Raw genomic sequence first — 14,080 nt, 5'->3', positions numbered from 1 at the left:
AAAGCAATATTGTAGATTCCCCCCTATTGCTTGCAACAGTAGGGCTCGTGTGCATTTTTTGTTTCTTATTCAGATTTTGTTAAAGCTCACTTCCATCAGCTGACATAGACATAAGTCCAGTTTGGAAATGGTTGCCTGCATAATCCCAGCTGCCTCCTGCCCCAGTGAGGGAGACTGACGGAAAACGGATCAAATGAAGCGGACGGCACTGAGGTCATTGCTCTTCCCACACATTGTTTAGCCTGGAATGTGCTACTTGAAAATGTTAATACAGGAGAGAGCGTGGAACAGAACCTTTTAAAAACTCAGACTACTATTTGTACTAGAAACCTGTGGCCAAAGAAAAGGCTAGTTAGTTCAAATGTGAAATTCAACACATTTCAAAATTCAAAATCTCTCTACTTATTAGTCCTTAGAATTGTCAATGATGGTAGAAGTAACACTTTTCAGAATTCTATTTATTTATTGAAAGCATTTCTTTCCCACTCTTCAGCTGAACAAGCTCCCAGAGCAGTTTACAAATCATTAAAAAGTTGAGACAAGAATTCTCCCTTGTATGCGCCTCTTAAAGGCACAATAGCTCTGTCCTTGGCTGGAGCTGCCAGCTCCATGACCTCATGACTCTTTCCCCCCAGTCTTTTTCTCAGACCTTTGATTTCTCAATCTGCCTGCCCCTCTGATTTTTTATGGCCCTATACTCATGTTCTGTCCTTCAGCCTCCCTCCCTCCCTCTGTCCTTTAGTTTCAGTTCCTTCTGAGACCTTCTACCAAAGCTTTCCAGTCCTCAGTTGGCCCCACAATGCTATTCCTATCCTTCGAACCTGAGAGAGGTTTTAATCCCAGACAGACAACTTTCTTTTCCCTCCCAAAATCCCAACTGCAAATATTCCAACACCTTTGTTCCTTGAGTAGCTGGAATATTTGTGAACATTCTGTTATTTTGTTCTACCTTTATTGCCACAGGCACAATATAATACTGATTTATTTTTAACTCTATTTATCTGTCAGTTTTCTGCCTGGTACTGAAGGCAACATACATGAAAACCAAACACAAATAAAGGTTTTTCACTAAATCTACCAGACCCTAGAAGGACAAAAACCAAGTTAAGCATAACTTTAAAAATGGCCTTGGTCACCGTTTCTTCAACCACTGTGCATTCAAACTAGCAGCGTCCATGACAAGGTACTTCTATGTGTGAACTCTTGATTTTTTTTCTTTTTTTGAGGGGTTCCCCCCCCCAAAAACCCTCCAGACTGCAGTAGAGAAAAGGAAGTGTTGCAACAACCACCCACCCTCCCCATTGTCAACTGTTGGAATGATTGCTCTCAGTTTACTAGCCAGGATGCTTTCTGCCTAGCTGGATCTCTGTTGCAAGGCCACAGCGTAGTCTGTGTTTAAGTGCTTCTTTCCATGAGAGATTCACTACACTGTATGCATTTATTTATGAAATATGCAAACTGAATTTGTGTAGTTTATTTTATTTTGCAATGTTTACCCTATTGCATAATTTGTTCTAGTTTTGTGAGTCAAGGAGAGGAGAGTAAGGTACCACCAAGGACACCGAATCCCTACCCCCAACTACTAGAGGTATTATTCAGCAGCTTCTCTAACTTCTAAAAATTCGCCAGGCATTGCTCCACACTTTAGTATATCTTCAGAAGCAGCAGCAGCAGCAGCATATAAAAGTCCAGATTCTCACAATGGTGGATTTTGCACCCTTTTCTGTGTTCTGGCAGTATTTCAGCAGACGTATAGCCTTGATGAAACCTTTAACTGTCACAAAATGTACGCTCATATTTTGCATTCAGAAAGCGCAAGAAATGCAGTTCTGAAACAACAGTAAAAACCACCTTACATTTAGGCTTTGCCCCAGTGCCCTTCCACACCTCTAGCCATTTGTCCATCTTCAGTGCTTTGTGCTACTACTAGAGTCCATTTGCATTGAGCTGTTCTGCGAATTTTGAGTTGTGGTGGGTAAAGTTTTTTTAAAAACTAGATGCAGCCACAGGTATGCCCTTAAATACTGTTGACTATGCTGAAGTGTGTAATGTTTTTAAAAGGTAGGAGGAGGTTGTGGGGTTTTACAAGATGCGCTGGTAAGTGTGCTGGAAAATGTTGCTGGGGATATTTGGTAAATGGAGAGGGGTGTGTGGAAAATTTACCCACAGAGGGTTAAGCCCTGGAAGAAGAAAAATGGACTTTGGCACAATCTGTGGATCCTCGATTCTCTACAGGTGTTATACATCAGTACTGGACTGTAAAATGTCAAGGACAAGGGAGGTGGATTCATCTGTTAATTGCATAATTGGCTGATGAAACTGTGCAATACCATGTATGAAATGTATATAAAGTTGTACAGATGTAATAGTGGTGTGGGTGGATGCTGGTTGGTGATATTGTGTATGCTGGATGTATTTTGTACAGAAGACATTATACGGCTCTTTGCTGAAGAAAGCTATACGTGTCGTGAGTATATTTTCTTCCTGAAGGGACAGAGCTCAAAAACTAAGCAGAAGAATCAAACGCTGAAGCTGCTGTGTTGCTGCTTAATCTCTGCTAAGTCAATTCCTGACAGTGTGTGCACAATGATGTTAAAATGATGGACAAGAAGAAGGCAGAACTTTGGACTGGCTGGCTAGGATGAAAGGTTTTTCCACAACAACCATTCGTTTCGGGAGATCATACTAAGAGCTCCACCAGAGGAGCGTTTTATTGCACTATCGTTACTGGGCACTCATGGGTTTTCGCTGGTCCCTCTCACGACATCCTCTGCCTCCTGAGAGCCTCCCGGCCCTTCTAGCCTTCTTTGCACAACCACAAAAAACACCCCAGTAAGTCTGACTTACTTTTAAAAACAGACTTTGCTGCTATCTCCTGTAAAGTGCAGGAGAAGCAGCGCGAACAAAATGGCCCACAGAATGGGCCATGTGCACATTGTTTACTTCCTCTTTCAAAAGGAAGTAATGAGAGACAAACACGCGGGCAGAGAAGCAATGGTAAACAAATGCGATTTTCCTCTGTGTGATGACACTCTAAGAGCGTCATCCCACGTACCTGTTTCCTTCAAATTATCCCCTACAGCGTTTAGCTTTCGTTGTTGTTGTTGTTGTTGTACCCCAGGCGGCTGCGCTTTGCCTACCAGGAAGAGGGTTTATGGGGGGAAATGTAAAAAAAAAATTAAAAAATCAACGGATGACCCAATCCGATTCAAATTTGGTATGCTTAAAGCTCTCCTTAATATCTATTACTGTGCCAATTTTGATATTTCTATCTTCAAAGCTTACGCAGATGTAAACATTTGTTTAATTTTTTTCAAATCCTGCTCCTGCACCCCAGTGGCCGCTCAGAAGATACGCTCGAAAACTAGTGGCTAAATACAGCGAGGCTTTTCCCTTTATAGCACAATTAAAGCAGGATGCATGGGAGTACTTCACAGTCAAAGCAGATTATAAGGTGGAAAACTTCAGAGTCCTTTGCACACAATTCGCAGTGATTGCACAGTATAACCCTGGTGTGATAAAGCTAAATGCTTAGTACATCTTTTGCAAAGTATTAGCTTTACGACTAAAAAGCTGGGGAAAGGGTGCAAATCCAGCTTTGGCAAAGATTTGTGTGCACAGTCTACTCCTATTAAACACCAGAGCAAACCTGCACAACTGTATCCATATTGAAAAAGGCAGCCAGGGAAAGGAAGGTTTTAGCAACTTGGCATCACAGAGAGCAAAGCGAGGTGGCTGCACTTCTGTTCTCAGCAGGTAGAGAAATTAAATATGCCGACTGTTGAATGCTTTCCTTTAACTGTGCACAAGCTTTTGGCTACTAGCCTAAGCAGAGTGTTAAGGGGTCCTCAGGGCACATGATGTTTCCATCCCAGATTCACTCTGCATCAGCCTTACTACCACCTAAACTTTGTAAGATGAAAGGATTTCACTGCCGAGTTCATAGCTGAGCAATAGAGAACCTTTTACTAACTTTCTCATGCAGAGAACCTCCTTTGTGACAAATTGCTCCTCCCCTCTGCCTGGGATTCTGAAACTCTTATTCTGAAAAGATTTCACTGTCTGAAACTTGAAACCCCCTTCCCTCTTTACTGCCTGCCCCAATTCTCTCATTCCAATTTATCCCCTTCCTCCCCCTAGCACATGTCCATCCACAGAGTACTTTTGGCTGCAAGAATCTGCCTCCACTTTCATTTTCCTTCTGTGCAAAGACAATTAGACTCCCATCCCTTCCAAAGTTCATGTGGAATGCTGTCTAATCCCAGCACTAGCCCTGGTATTGTAAAAACACCTCTGGGGAGACGAAGGGTTAGCAGATAAGAATCAAATGATTTTTAAAAAATGTTTTTGGCACAGTAGACAGAGCTCTTGTTCTTCCTGAGATGGCCAATCTGTGTTTAGGCTGTACCCAGGTGGGGACTCAGACTGAATGTTCCTCCATCTAAAAAAAATCCCTGCACATAAAAACTAAATGTCAGGGGGAAAGACAGGCCACAACCCTTCTCCTGGCATGCCAGTTTTGTGATTTATTATCATTATTGTTATGGAGGAACAATAAATCATGTGAGCCTGAAATAATCCAACCAAGATCCAGATGTGCCATCTCAAGGAGACAGCAGCCACAGTACGGCCTGAGACATGGGACCTATAGAGGGCTTTTCATTGCAGATCTGAGATCTGAGCACTACACAAGGAGTGTTTTCTTTCCACCTTTTCTGCTACATAGGCCTTTTCTACAGGAGGCGTTTATTGTGCACTTGTCATTCCCTACTTACGGTCCCTCTAGGTGGCACTGTGTTATAGCAGAATAGTGCAAATACACAAGTAAACCGCCCAGAGAGCCCTGGCTATGGGAGCGGTATATAAGTGTAATAAATAAATAAATAAGTAGAAACTCTGCTTTCTTTCTGCCAACAGAAATAATACCCCATTTTTCCTGCTCTAAGAAAACTCGCTGAAAGAGCTCTTTACAAACAGAAGCAAAACTAGAAGGTCATGGCATCATCTAATTAACCTTTAAACAACCATGAGTAGGGAATGATGAGCATAGAAGAAATGCCTCAGGTAGAAAATCTCTGAGTGGAAGGGGGAAGCTGATCTGAAGTACATTGCTTACCTGTCTTGTTACTCAGTTACAAAAGCCAGCATAGACAACATTTAACAAGAACACATTTACCCGGACATGTTAGTTACTGTGTTATTTTAATGCAAAAGGGAAAGTTTAGGACAAGGTATGAAATGTTGATTGTTTGATTCAGGTCCTGGTTTTGGGCTCTAAGGCCTGCTTCATCCAGAAGTTAGCATTTGGTACTAGGCAGATGCTATGCTGGAGATCACTTCACTTTCTGGAAAACTTGGACACAAACCTCATCCTCTGCTGTCATGCGCTAGGAGAAGAGAAAAGGAGAGTGAGGAAAACAAAGCACCATTATGGCTGCAACCTTGAGAGCATTTTCTTTGAATATAAAAAGGTTGTCACACAGAGGGGGGCCAGGATCTCTTCTCAATCATCCCAGAGTGCAGGACACGGAATAACGGGCTCAAGTTACAGGAAGCCAGATTCCGGCTGGACATCAGGAAAAACTTCCTGACTGTTAGAGCAGTACGACAATGGAACCAGTGACCTAGGGAGGTTGTGGGCTCTCCCACACTGGAGGCCTTCAAGAGGCAGCTGGACAGCCATCTGTCAGGGATGCTTTAGGGTGGATTCCTGCATTGAGCAGGGGGTTGGACACAATGGCCTTAATGGCCCCTTCCCCTTCCAACTCTACTGTTCTATGATTATACACACACACACAACGTTTCATCTTTAAAAAAATCCCAGAGAAGCTCATAAAATAAAATAATAAAATACAGTAAAGCTAAATCAATAAAATCATAAAACAGCAAAACATTTCATCAATGTTTCTAAGGGTAACTGGCAATGCTAGCTGTCTGGAAAATGCCTAGGCAAACAACATCTTTTAATTGTCAGTTGAAACATTCCACACTAGGAGCCTACTTGATTTCTTTGGGGAGATGATTCCACATTGTGGGCACCACAGTGGAGAAGGTCCTCCTCTACACCATGAACAAGTGAACATCAATAGGCCATGATATGGTAAGCAAGGGCCCCCACTCAGCACATCAAGACCAGAGTTGCCTATCCAGGAGAAGATGGTCTATTAGGCCAATGGTGGGAAGAAATTTAAGATATTGGGGAGTGGGGAAGATTCACTTCAAAATTCAAAAGTCTACTCTCAAACTGCAAGGAATCAAAACACAAAAGCATCTGCAACTGATTCCCCACCCCAACTATTATTCTGCACAGCTGCTCCCCGCATGGACATACATACCCAACACGACAGAGGGGGTGGGAGTGGGACATGCATAGACAATGCATCCCTCAGAAAGATGTGCCAACCCCCACCTTATGCAACACGACACAGATTTCCCCCAGAAACTGCTTAGCGGTGTTGATTAACTGGTGACTAAGAAACTCAAGTGTAGACATGCACAGTGTTTGGCAGCACTGATTCTAAGATTTTAAGGAGTCTCACACACAGGAATGTTGTGTTTTGATTTAATCGCTTCTCTCTTCCTTGCACTGTGCGCCCTATGAGCTCTGGTCAAATTACAAGGGGAAGACAGGACAATGGGTGGCTCCCACGGAGCTCAGCCAAGTCAACTTTTGAACTCTTGGGAAGGATGTTTTTGTCAAGGGGCCATTGCCTTCAGAAGAGGCACACATAACTCATGGGGCCTAGCTTTGACTTTTCAAGACTGGAGGTGGGGGAATAGAGCCCTTCTGAGCTTCCACCACCCCCCACATGCAATTCCTAAAGACTTCCCCAGCAGCAGCAGCAGCAGTGGTGGTGAGAAGCTGGTTAGGGACCCCCTTCCTCACCAGATGCAGCTGGTCCCCTTCTAGCCAGTGTCTCCAGCCCCGGTTCTTTTTCTCTCCTTGCTGTTCACAGACCAGCTGATCTCCATCCCAAAAAACAGTCGTCTGAAAGGGGAGTAAAGGGGTGAAGACAGGCAACAGAATTAGCTAAAGGGGAAGAGGCCATCAGTCACAGAATAACATAAGGTGTCAGTTGCTATAAAATGGAACCAATTAAAACTAGTACACATAGTTTCTCTGGCTGCAATCCTATACACATTTAACCTCAATGGGGCTTACTTCTTAGTCGATATGCATAAAATTACACTGTAAGAGACGGATAAATTCTTGGAGGCAAAGGCTATCAATGGCTACTAGCCCTGATAGTTGTGTGCTATCTCCAGTATTCAAGGCAGTAAGCCTGTGTGCACAAAGTTGCTGGGGAACATGGGTGGGAGGGTGCTGTTGCACCATGCCCTGCTTGTTCATCCCTGGCCAATGGCTGGTTGTCCACTGTGCGAACAGAGTGCTGGACTAGATGGACCCTTGGTCTGATCCAGCAGGGCTCTTCTGATAGTCTTATGACATGTCCCTAGTTTGAATCTCATCTTTGCTATGAACTCAACAGGAAGCCTTAGGCAAGCCGCACACCTCAGCCCACTCCTCAAACTGGAATGTGGGGTAATACTGCATTACCTTGAGGGATTATTGTAAAGATTATAAGGTAGTGTATGTATGTGAAGAAATCTGAACACTCAATAGCACAGTATAATTGCTGTGTATTATCAAATCTTACCAATATCTCAGAATTTTGTTTTCTGGAAAGGCCATTTGGACTAAAAATAGAATAGTATTACTGTGGTCCTGAAACTGTGTAAGACCTACTGGGGATAATAAGTGATTCCAATTTTAAAAATCTAAACAAAATTATTGCCACCGCTTCTACATGGCTCTAAAGTCTTGGGTTTTTATGGTCAGAGCTGGACTCCTTTCAGAACAATGTTCTAAATGCTATTTTTGCCACCCCGAGGGGGCATTTAGGTTTATTCTGAGCTAAAATGGGAGATGACAATTCAGCAGAGATTAAAACATGCTCCCCTCTCTCTTGTTTGAAAATCATTCGAGGAACCATTTTGGCAGGGAAGTGATATAACAACTAACCCAGACGAACCATTAAACAAACCACTCATCCATCGGCAGGAAAACCAGGGCCCACCGGGCACCATCTGCCTCCCAAGGTAAAAATCATGGCAAAGGGGGAGACCAACTGGGTCCCACTCACCCGTCAGGGAGGGAGCAGCTGCAGAGACTGGATTTACCCCTCCTTGCCACAAGGAAAACCTATAAGAACTTTGAAACTAAGGTGCCTGAGTTTTGCTTTTTTCTTCCCTCCTTCCAAATACTCTTTCCTTTTCTGTTACTTCTTTTAGAGTCTAAGCCTGAGTGCAGGGATTGTCTCATTACTCATCTTTGTAAGCCCTCTGGGTGCCTTTTTTTTTTTTTTTTGCTGAAGAGCAATGGGAAATTACTGTAAATAAGTAAATAATGCATATGGCAGAAAATAAGATTTCAAAAATTTGTCTTCATGAGCAGTGGGCATTTTGTTCACCCAAAACTGCTTACTTGGGCTCAGAGAGAGTTCAGTTGTTTCAATTCTATGGCTTTTCTTTAAATTATTTTGAAGGGTTTGATATGTAAGCTAGTGTGGCAGAACTCTTAAAATGTTGGATTAGTGCTAGGAAGACCTAAATTCACATCCCCTCTCAGCCATGAAACTCCCTGGGTGCTCTCTCTCTCTTCTCTCTCTCTCTCTCTCTCTCTCTCTCTCTCTCTCTCTCTCACTAACCTATCCCACAAAGTTGTTGTGAGGGTAAAATGGGGCAGGGGGAGAGGCCGTGTATGCCACCTTCAGTTCCTTGGAGGAACGGGAGGATATAAATACAGTAAATAGTACATCCAGGAGAATACTCTCTCCCAGATAGTATTGAATCGCATCTAGCCCAAAGCTTTCTGTGGGTAAGAGCTCAGCCTCTCTAACCACTAGGCTTGGCTCAGGGTCAGCTTTGGATGATTCCATAGCTAAAGAAAAAAGGTGGCTTGTTTTTTTTAAAAAAAAAAGAAAAGAAAAAGGACAGTGCTTTCTGAAAGCACAACCAGGCGTTGTCAGATAAGGCGCCCCATGCAGTAATAGCCAAATTTTGTAGAAAAGAATACGGGTGTATGGTAAGGGTAGCCCAAACCTTAATTTGGGTTGCAAGTTATTCTTTTCTATATAACTTGTCTGTAGTTGGCATGGGGCCATGCTTGACTGCCCTGAATGTACAGAAAGTTTTATTTATTTATTACATTTTTATACCGCCTAATAGCCAAAGCTCTCTGGGCGGTTCACAAAAGTTTTGGGCCAGACAGGAACCAATATTATTTGGAAGAAGACACTTTCCTTGATGTATGGTTTTAGGATTTGGGGTGACCTAAAGCTTATTGCAGGGCTCCGACCTCCATTTATTTATTTGTAATTGTCATCTGGAGTCATCACACATTGAACACTCTCTCTCTCTCTCTCTCTCTCTCTCTCTCTCTCTCTCTCTCTCTCCCTCCCTCTCCCTCTCTCTCTCTCTCTCTCTCTCTCTCTCACACTCACTCACTCACACACACACACACACACACACACACACACACACACACTCACTCACACACACACACACACTCACTCACTCACACACACACTCACTCACTCACTCACTCACTCACTCACTCACTCAGGGCTCCATCACACCTATTTTCCCCTGGTTTGCCTCCTCGTTTTTTACCTCCGTTTCATAAGCGCGTCAAGGTAATGGTCCCTTTCACGTGGGTTTGTAGTATTGCACTGCACCGTGAAACCTCCCTTTCACTTGTGGCCCCTTCTTCTCCACCCCACCCCTTCACCTTTTGCCTCCAGTTCATTGGATGTGGGACTTTGATGAGCGTGGGCTCCTTCTTCCCCTTGCTCTGGCTGTGTTGTCTAGTGAATTACTGATTTAATATTTCATCAACTGGGCTCCGTTTCTGAGGGGCAGTGAGAGTGGGGTTGGAGCAGTAAAAAGTCCATTCAACTAACTAAGCACAAGAACTGCCCCACCCTCCCCTTTCATCAGCAAGACTCCATTCAAAGCACACACACAACAAAGGAAAAAACAAGAGGACAGCAATAGATGGAAGCTTAAGGGCATGTTAAATCTGCTTGGGAAAAATAATCCAGATTTTCCCCACACCAAAATAATATGCAAAAAAGAGGGAGAGAGGGTGTAAGACAGGGATGACGTCCTGTGCTTCCTGTGCTGCAAAACCAGATACCAGACATGGGGGGAGTGCATTAAATCTCTGGTGTGATGGAGCTCTTTGTTTCACTTTTTGTCTTTCACTATTTTTTCATTGTCTAATGTTCATTGTAATTTCTGTAACCTCCCTCCTTTTCCCACCTCCTCCCTCGCCCATTCTGCTTCTTACTTTGGAAACTTTGTCCTGTGCCTGTAACTCCAAGCAGCGGCAGGAGCAGCAAGGCCAGGCAACTCCAGGGCGCAGCAGAGCCCTGTGAGGTCACTGACCACACGCTGTCTTTCTCAGGGAAGCGAGGCCAAGATTCGGCTGCTTTTCACAGTGATTCTGGCAGTGCGTTGGGAGGAGAAGTGTCAAAAGCAGCGGCCCTTTTTGCGATGGTTTCCACACCACCTTCATGTTGGAGGGGAGATGGAGGGAGGAGGGGGCAGCACTGGCTCTACCTCCACCCCACCCACCCACCCGCCACTCACTGGCACTTCCGGCAACAGGGAGAACACAAAGGGATGCACACAAACGGCCATCAAGGGCCATATGAGGACTACGTATTGCCCACCCCTGCCCTAGATTGCCCAGATGTGACTACGGGAGGCTTTTACATGGCTAAGATTTCAAACTGAATGCCCTCTGCTGCTTTACATGGGCAATAATTGCTGCTTCCTATATAACTGAAGACACTAATATGTTTGTGGCAAAGAAGCAGTGTAAGATATCCCACATTATTTGTTTTTCTTATACTGGGAAAAAAGAATGTACAGAATAGATTTCTGTGCCCATCACTGGAATAGTATGTCAGCGGGAAAAACCAGCCTAGGTTAGAAATGTTACTTGCAAAAAACAACAGAAAAGCACGCACACTTCTGTGACTGTGTGCTCTGCCTGTTTGCTTCCATAGAGGTACAGCACTCATATATGGGTAGTTGTTTTATTTTGAAAGTAACCAGGGCCAGGTGGGTTTGATTTAATTCATGATTTAAATCACTACTCAGAAAATCGTGATTTAATCATGTGAGTTCCCCCCCTCCCCAAAAGTGCACTCTATTCATTGAATTTTTTGAAACTTAGCACTTAAGAGGTAAGGGGTTGATTCTGTGTACACAGATTTGCAAAGGAACAATGGGATGGTGATCTCTGCAGACACAAATTCACAGTTTTGAGAACTGTAAAACCAAGCATCTGCGATAATATCTTCTAGATAGAAAAATTGCCCAATACTCTTACAGAAATCTCTGGAATAGCATGGCATTGTGAATGGATTAATGAAATTCATTTACCAAAAAAATTAAACATTGCGTGAATATACAGCCTCATGCTACATAATTAAAAATGAATCCTTATTTCATGATGGACTATAATGTATCTTAAATAGAAATCTTTAGATAGATTTTTCCTCAAAAAGCGTGTTATTAAAAAAAATCAGATTTAGATAAAAAATCCGATTTAAATTTAAAAAATCAATTTTTTTAAAAAAATAATCATTGATTTTTATCCACCCTGACCCAAGGTTAGCTTTACTGCAATGCACTGTGAAGCAGTTGCTTCAGGCAGCAACTTACGAGGAGAGGTGATAGGCAATTTTCCGGCCTATATCCAGCCTATAATATCCATCTCTACATTTCAATTTTAAAGAAGAGCCCACAGTTCAGAGCAGTGGATATTTAGAAAAATATATTAATGTTAGGAAGGAAAAATACAAAAACAGAACAAAATGCAAGCCATAATGACAACCTCCAGTTTCAGGTAAAGTACAATCTACTTTAAGTGAATCTGGAACAGAAGTGCTGAGTGAAGGATGACTTGGATATGGAGTTGGGATCATGTTATTGGTGTTAGAACTATTCTCAGTTAGAACACAACCAATTAACTGATGACCCACCAAGCTGAATACAGCCCAGAGCTACATACGGCAGCCTCCCAGGGGTTCCAGAACTTTCCTGTTTTGCTGTCTGCCTGGGATTGCAAGAAGGAATGCTGGCGGTAGGTGTGGACGTGGGTGTGGTTGCCAAGCTTGTGGCAGCACACAATATGGGTCTGTAGGTCTACACAGCTATAGGTTGTGTAGACCTAACATGAAGCCTATTTGCATAGTACGCCCCAATTTGCAGTAACAACTTTGTAAACAGTGAGCAACGTAACATGGGACAAAACACACTTGATGTTCTCACGAACAGGGATCCCTGCACCTCCAACCCACAGAAGTTGCCACTGGGTTTTCCCAGACTCCAATTCACACAAATATGACTGATCAGTACACACAAATCAGAGCTATTTCATAACATGTGAATGCCCTTCTTCCTTTCTGCCAGACAGACAGAAATCCAGGTTTGAATACTGCTGATCCAGCACAACTCAGGGGCAAGACACGGGCACTGGAAACAACGCACAACCCTAGTTCTACTTTGTAAGTCATAAGTTCAACCTCTTACCTGGCACTTACGACCATCCACCGGCCCCAAGTCTTCTTCAAACTCAACTCCCAAGTCAAAGTCCATGTTATAGTTCCGAAGCGAAGTTAGTGTGCGGATGGTCATGTGGTCCCCAGTGTGGATTATCTCTTTGTCTGGTTTCAGGAGACAAACCAGTTTCCTCAGAGCGACATTGATGTCTACGCAGGATGGTAAAAGAACAAAGGTAGGACTTGGTAAGGACGTGTGTGTGTGTGTGTGTGTGTGTGTGTGTGTGTGTACTGCCCAATATTTACCATATCTTGACTGGCCTTTGGTAAGGAAGGGGGATAAAAACAAGGATGCAATAATCTCAGAGACCTAAATTTATACCCTAACTCCCTTTATCCCAGCCAGGGGGTGAGACAGTAGAAGATGGCACAACATAGTAAAACACACATATTAAAATTGGACATAAAACATTAAACACAAATGTGTGGGCTTTTTCTTTCTTTTTAATAAATATGCATTTTCCTCAACAACTTGCCCTAGGAAATGTTTCTCTGGCTAAAAGATGAGCTACCTATCAGGAGGTCTCCATTTGAATCTCATGTCTTAGGTGGGTTTAAGCAAATCACGCTTCCTCCTCTGGCATACAGGAACAAAGACCTGCTTTACAAGGCTGCAGTACAACAAAATATTGTATTTATTTATTGTGCGACATCAACATTACATAGTAATGCAACAAGATGTTGATGATAAATGCCCAGATGGATTAAAATGGACTTTTAGGAAAGAAAAGAGAAGCCCCAGAGCCTAATTCTGCCAGGAAGCAGCTCTCTCTAACCTGGGTTATCTGCTTTCATAATCCCAGATTGTATATTTGCCTCCAGCTGCACTAATTTATTTCAGGCTTGGAAGGCACTCTGCACATGCCCCAAGCCAGTGTTTAAAAACATTACCTTTACACGTTACTAAACTGGACTCAGGCATTTGTTCTCAGGCTTCGGGGGCTGAAGTCACAGAGAAAAGTCTTAGCAGGTCGTGGGGTGAGGATAAAACAGAGAGGTAAACCGGCCAGGCGTACTTACCCAAGGCTCGGAGATAATTCTCCATGTTGTCCTGAGAGACGAAACGGTAGTAGCCGGTGAGATTGGGAGACATCGGAGAATAGGAGGAGGGACGCGAAAGGAAGAGCAGCGGCGGCGGGCGAAGGGCTCCGAAGCGCTACAAGAGGCGCGTGTGACCGAAAGGCGGCGAGGGGCGCGGCAGCGGGTCTTGGCCTTCCGGACCCGGCGGGCTACTTTGTTATAATTGCCTCAACCTCCGGTTCCCGCTTGGTGCTCCCCTGCCCGGGTTTATATAGCGCAGCTGCGCTACAGAGCCCCACTGCCGTAAGAGTCCCTGAGCTCCGGCCCCCGGGGCTGGGGGGCGCGGCGGGAGGAGCCAGGGGGACTTTCTCCCTCCCCTTTCTTTCTCCTTCAGACTGGGATTAAAAACGAACAAACAGGGGGAA

The 14,080-nt window shown here is 43.8% G+C and overlaps 1 protein-coding gene across 1 annotated transcript; it reads right to left on the bottom strand.

The window, feature by feature from the left end:
• Positions 1-5,193: 5,193 nt before the first annotated feature.
• On the bottom strand, positions 5,194-13,868 carry RBP5 (retinol binding protein 5). Its single transcript, XM_063128470.1, has 4 exons — positions 13,656-13,868; positions 12,607-12,785; positions 6,887-6,988; positions 5,194-5,387 (listed from the first exon to the last, which is right to left on the bottom strand). The coding sequence occupies exons 1-4, from the start codon at positions 13,726-13,728 to the stop codon at positions 5,334-5,336; spliced, it is 408 nt and encodes a 135-aa protein (XP_062984540.1). The 5' UTR covers positions 13,729-13,868; the 3' UTR covers positions 5,194-5,333.
• Between the last annotated feature and the right edge of the window lie 212 nt (positions 13,869-14,080).

Source organism: Elgaria multicarinata, chromosome 6 (assembly GCF_023053635.1).
Source record: "Elgaria multicarinata webbii isolate HBS135686 ecotype San Diego chromosome 6, rElgMul1.1.pri, whole genome shotgun sequence".
Taxonomy (NCBI): Eukaryota; Metazoa; Chordata; class Lepidosauria; order Squamata; family Anguidae; genus Elgaria; species Elgaria multicarinata.
Note: the sequence above shows the minus strand (reverse complement) of the source record. Positions and strands in the feature narration are given on the sequence as shown.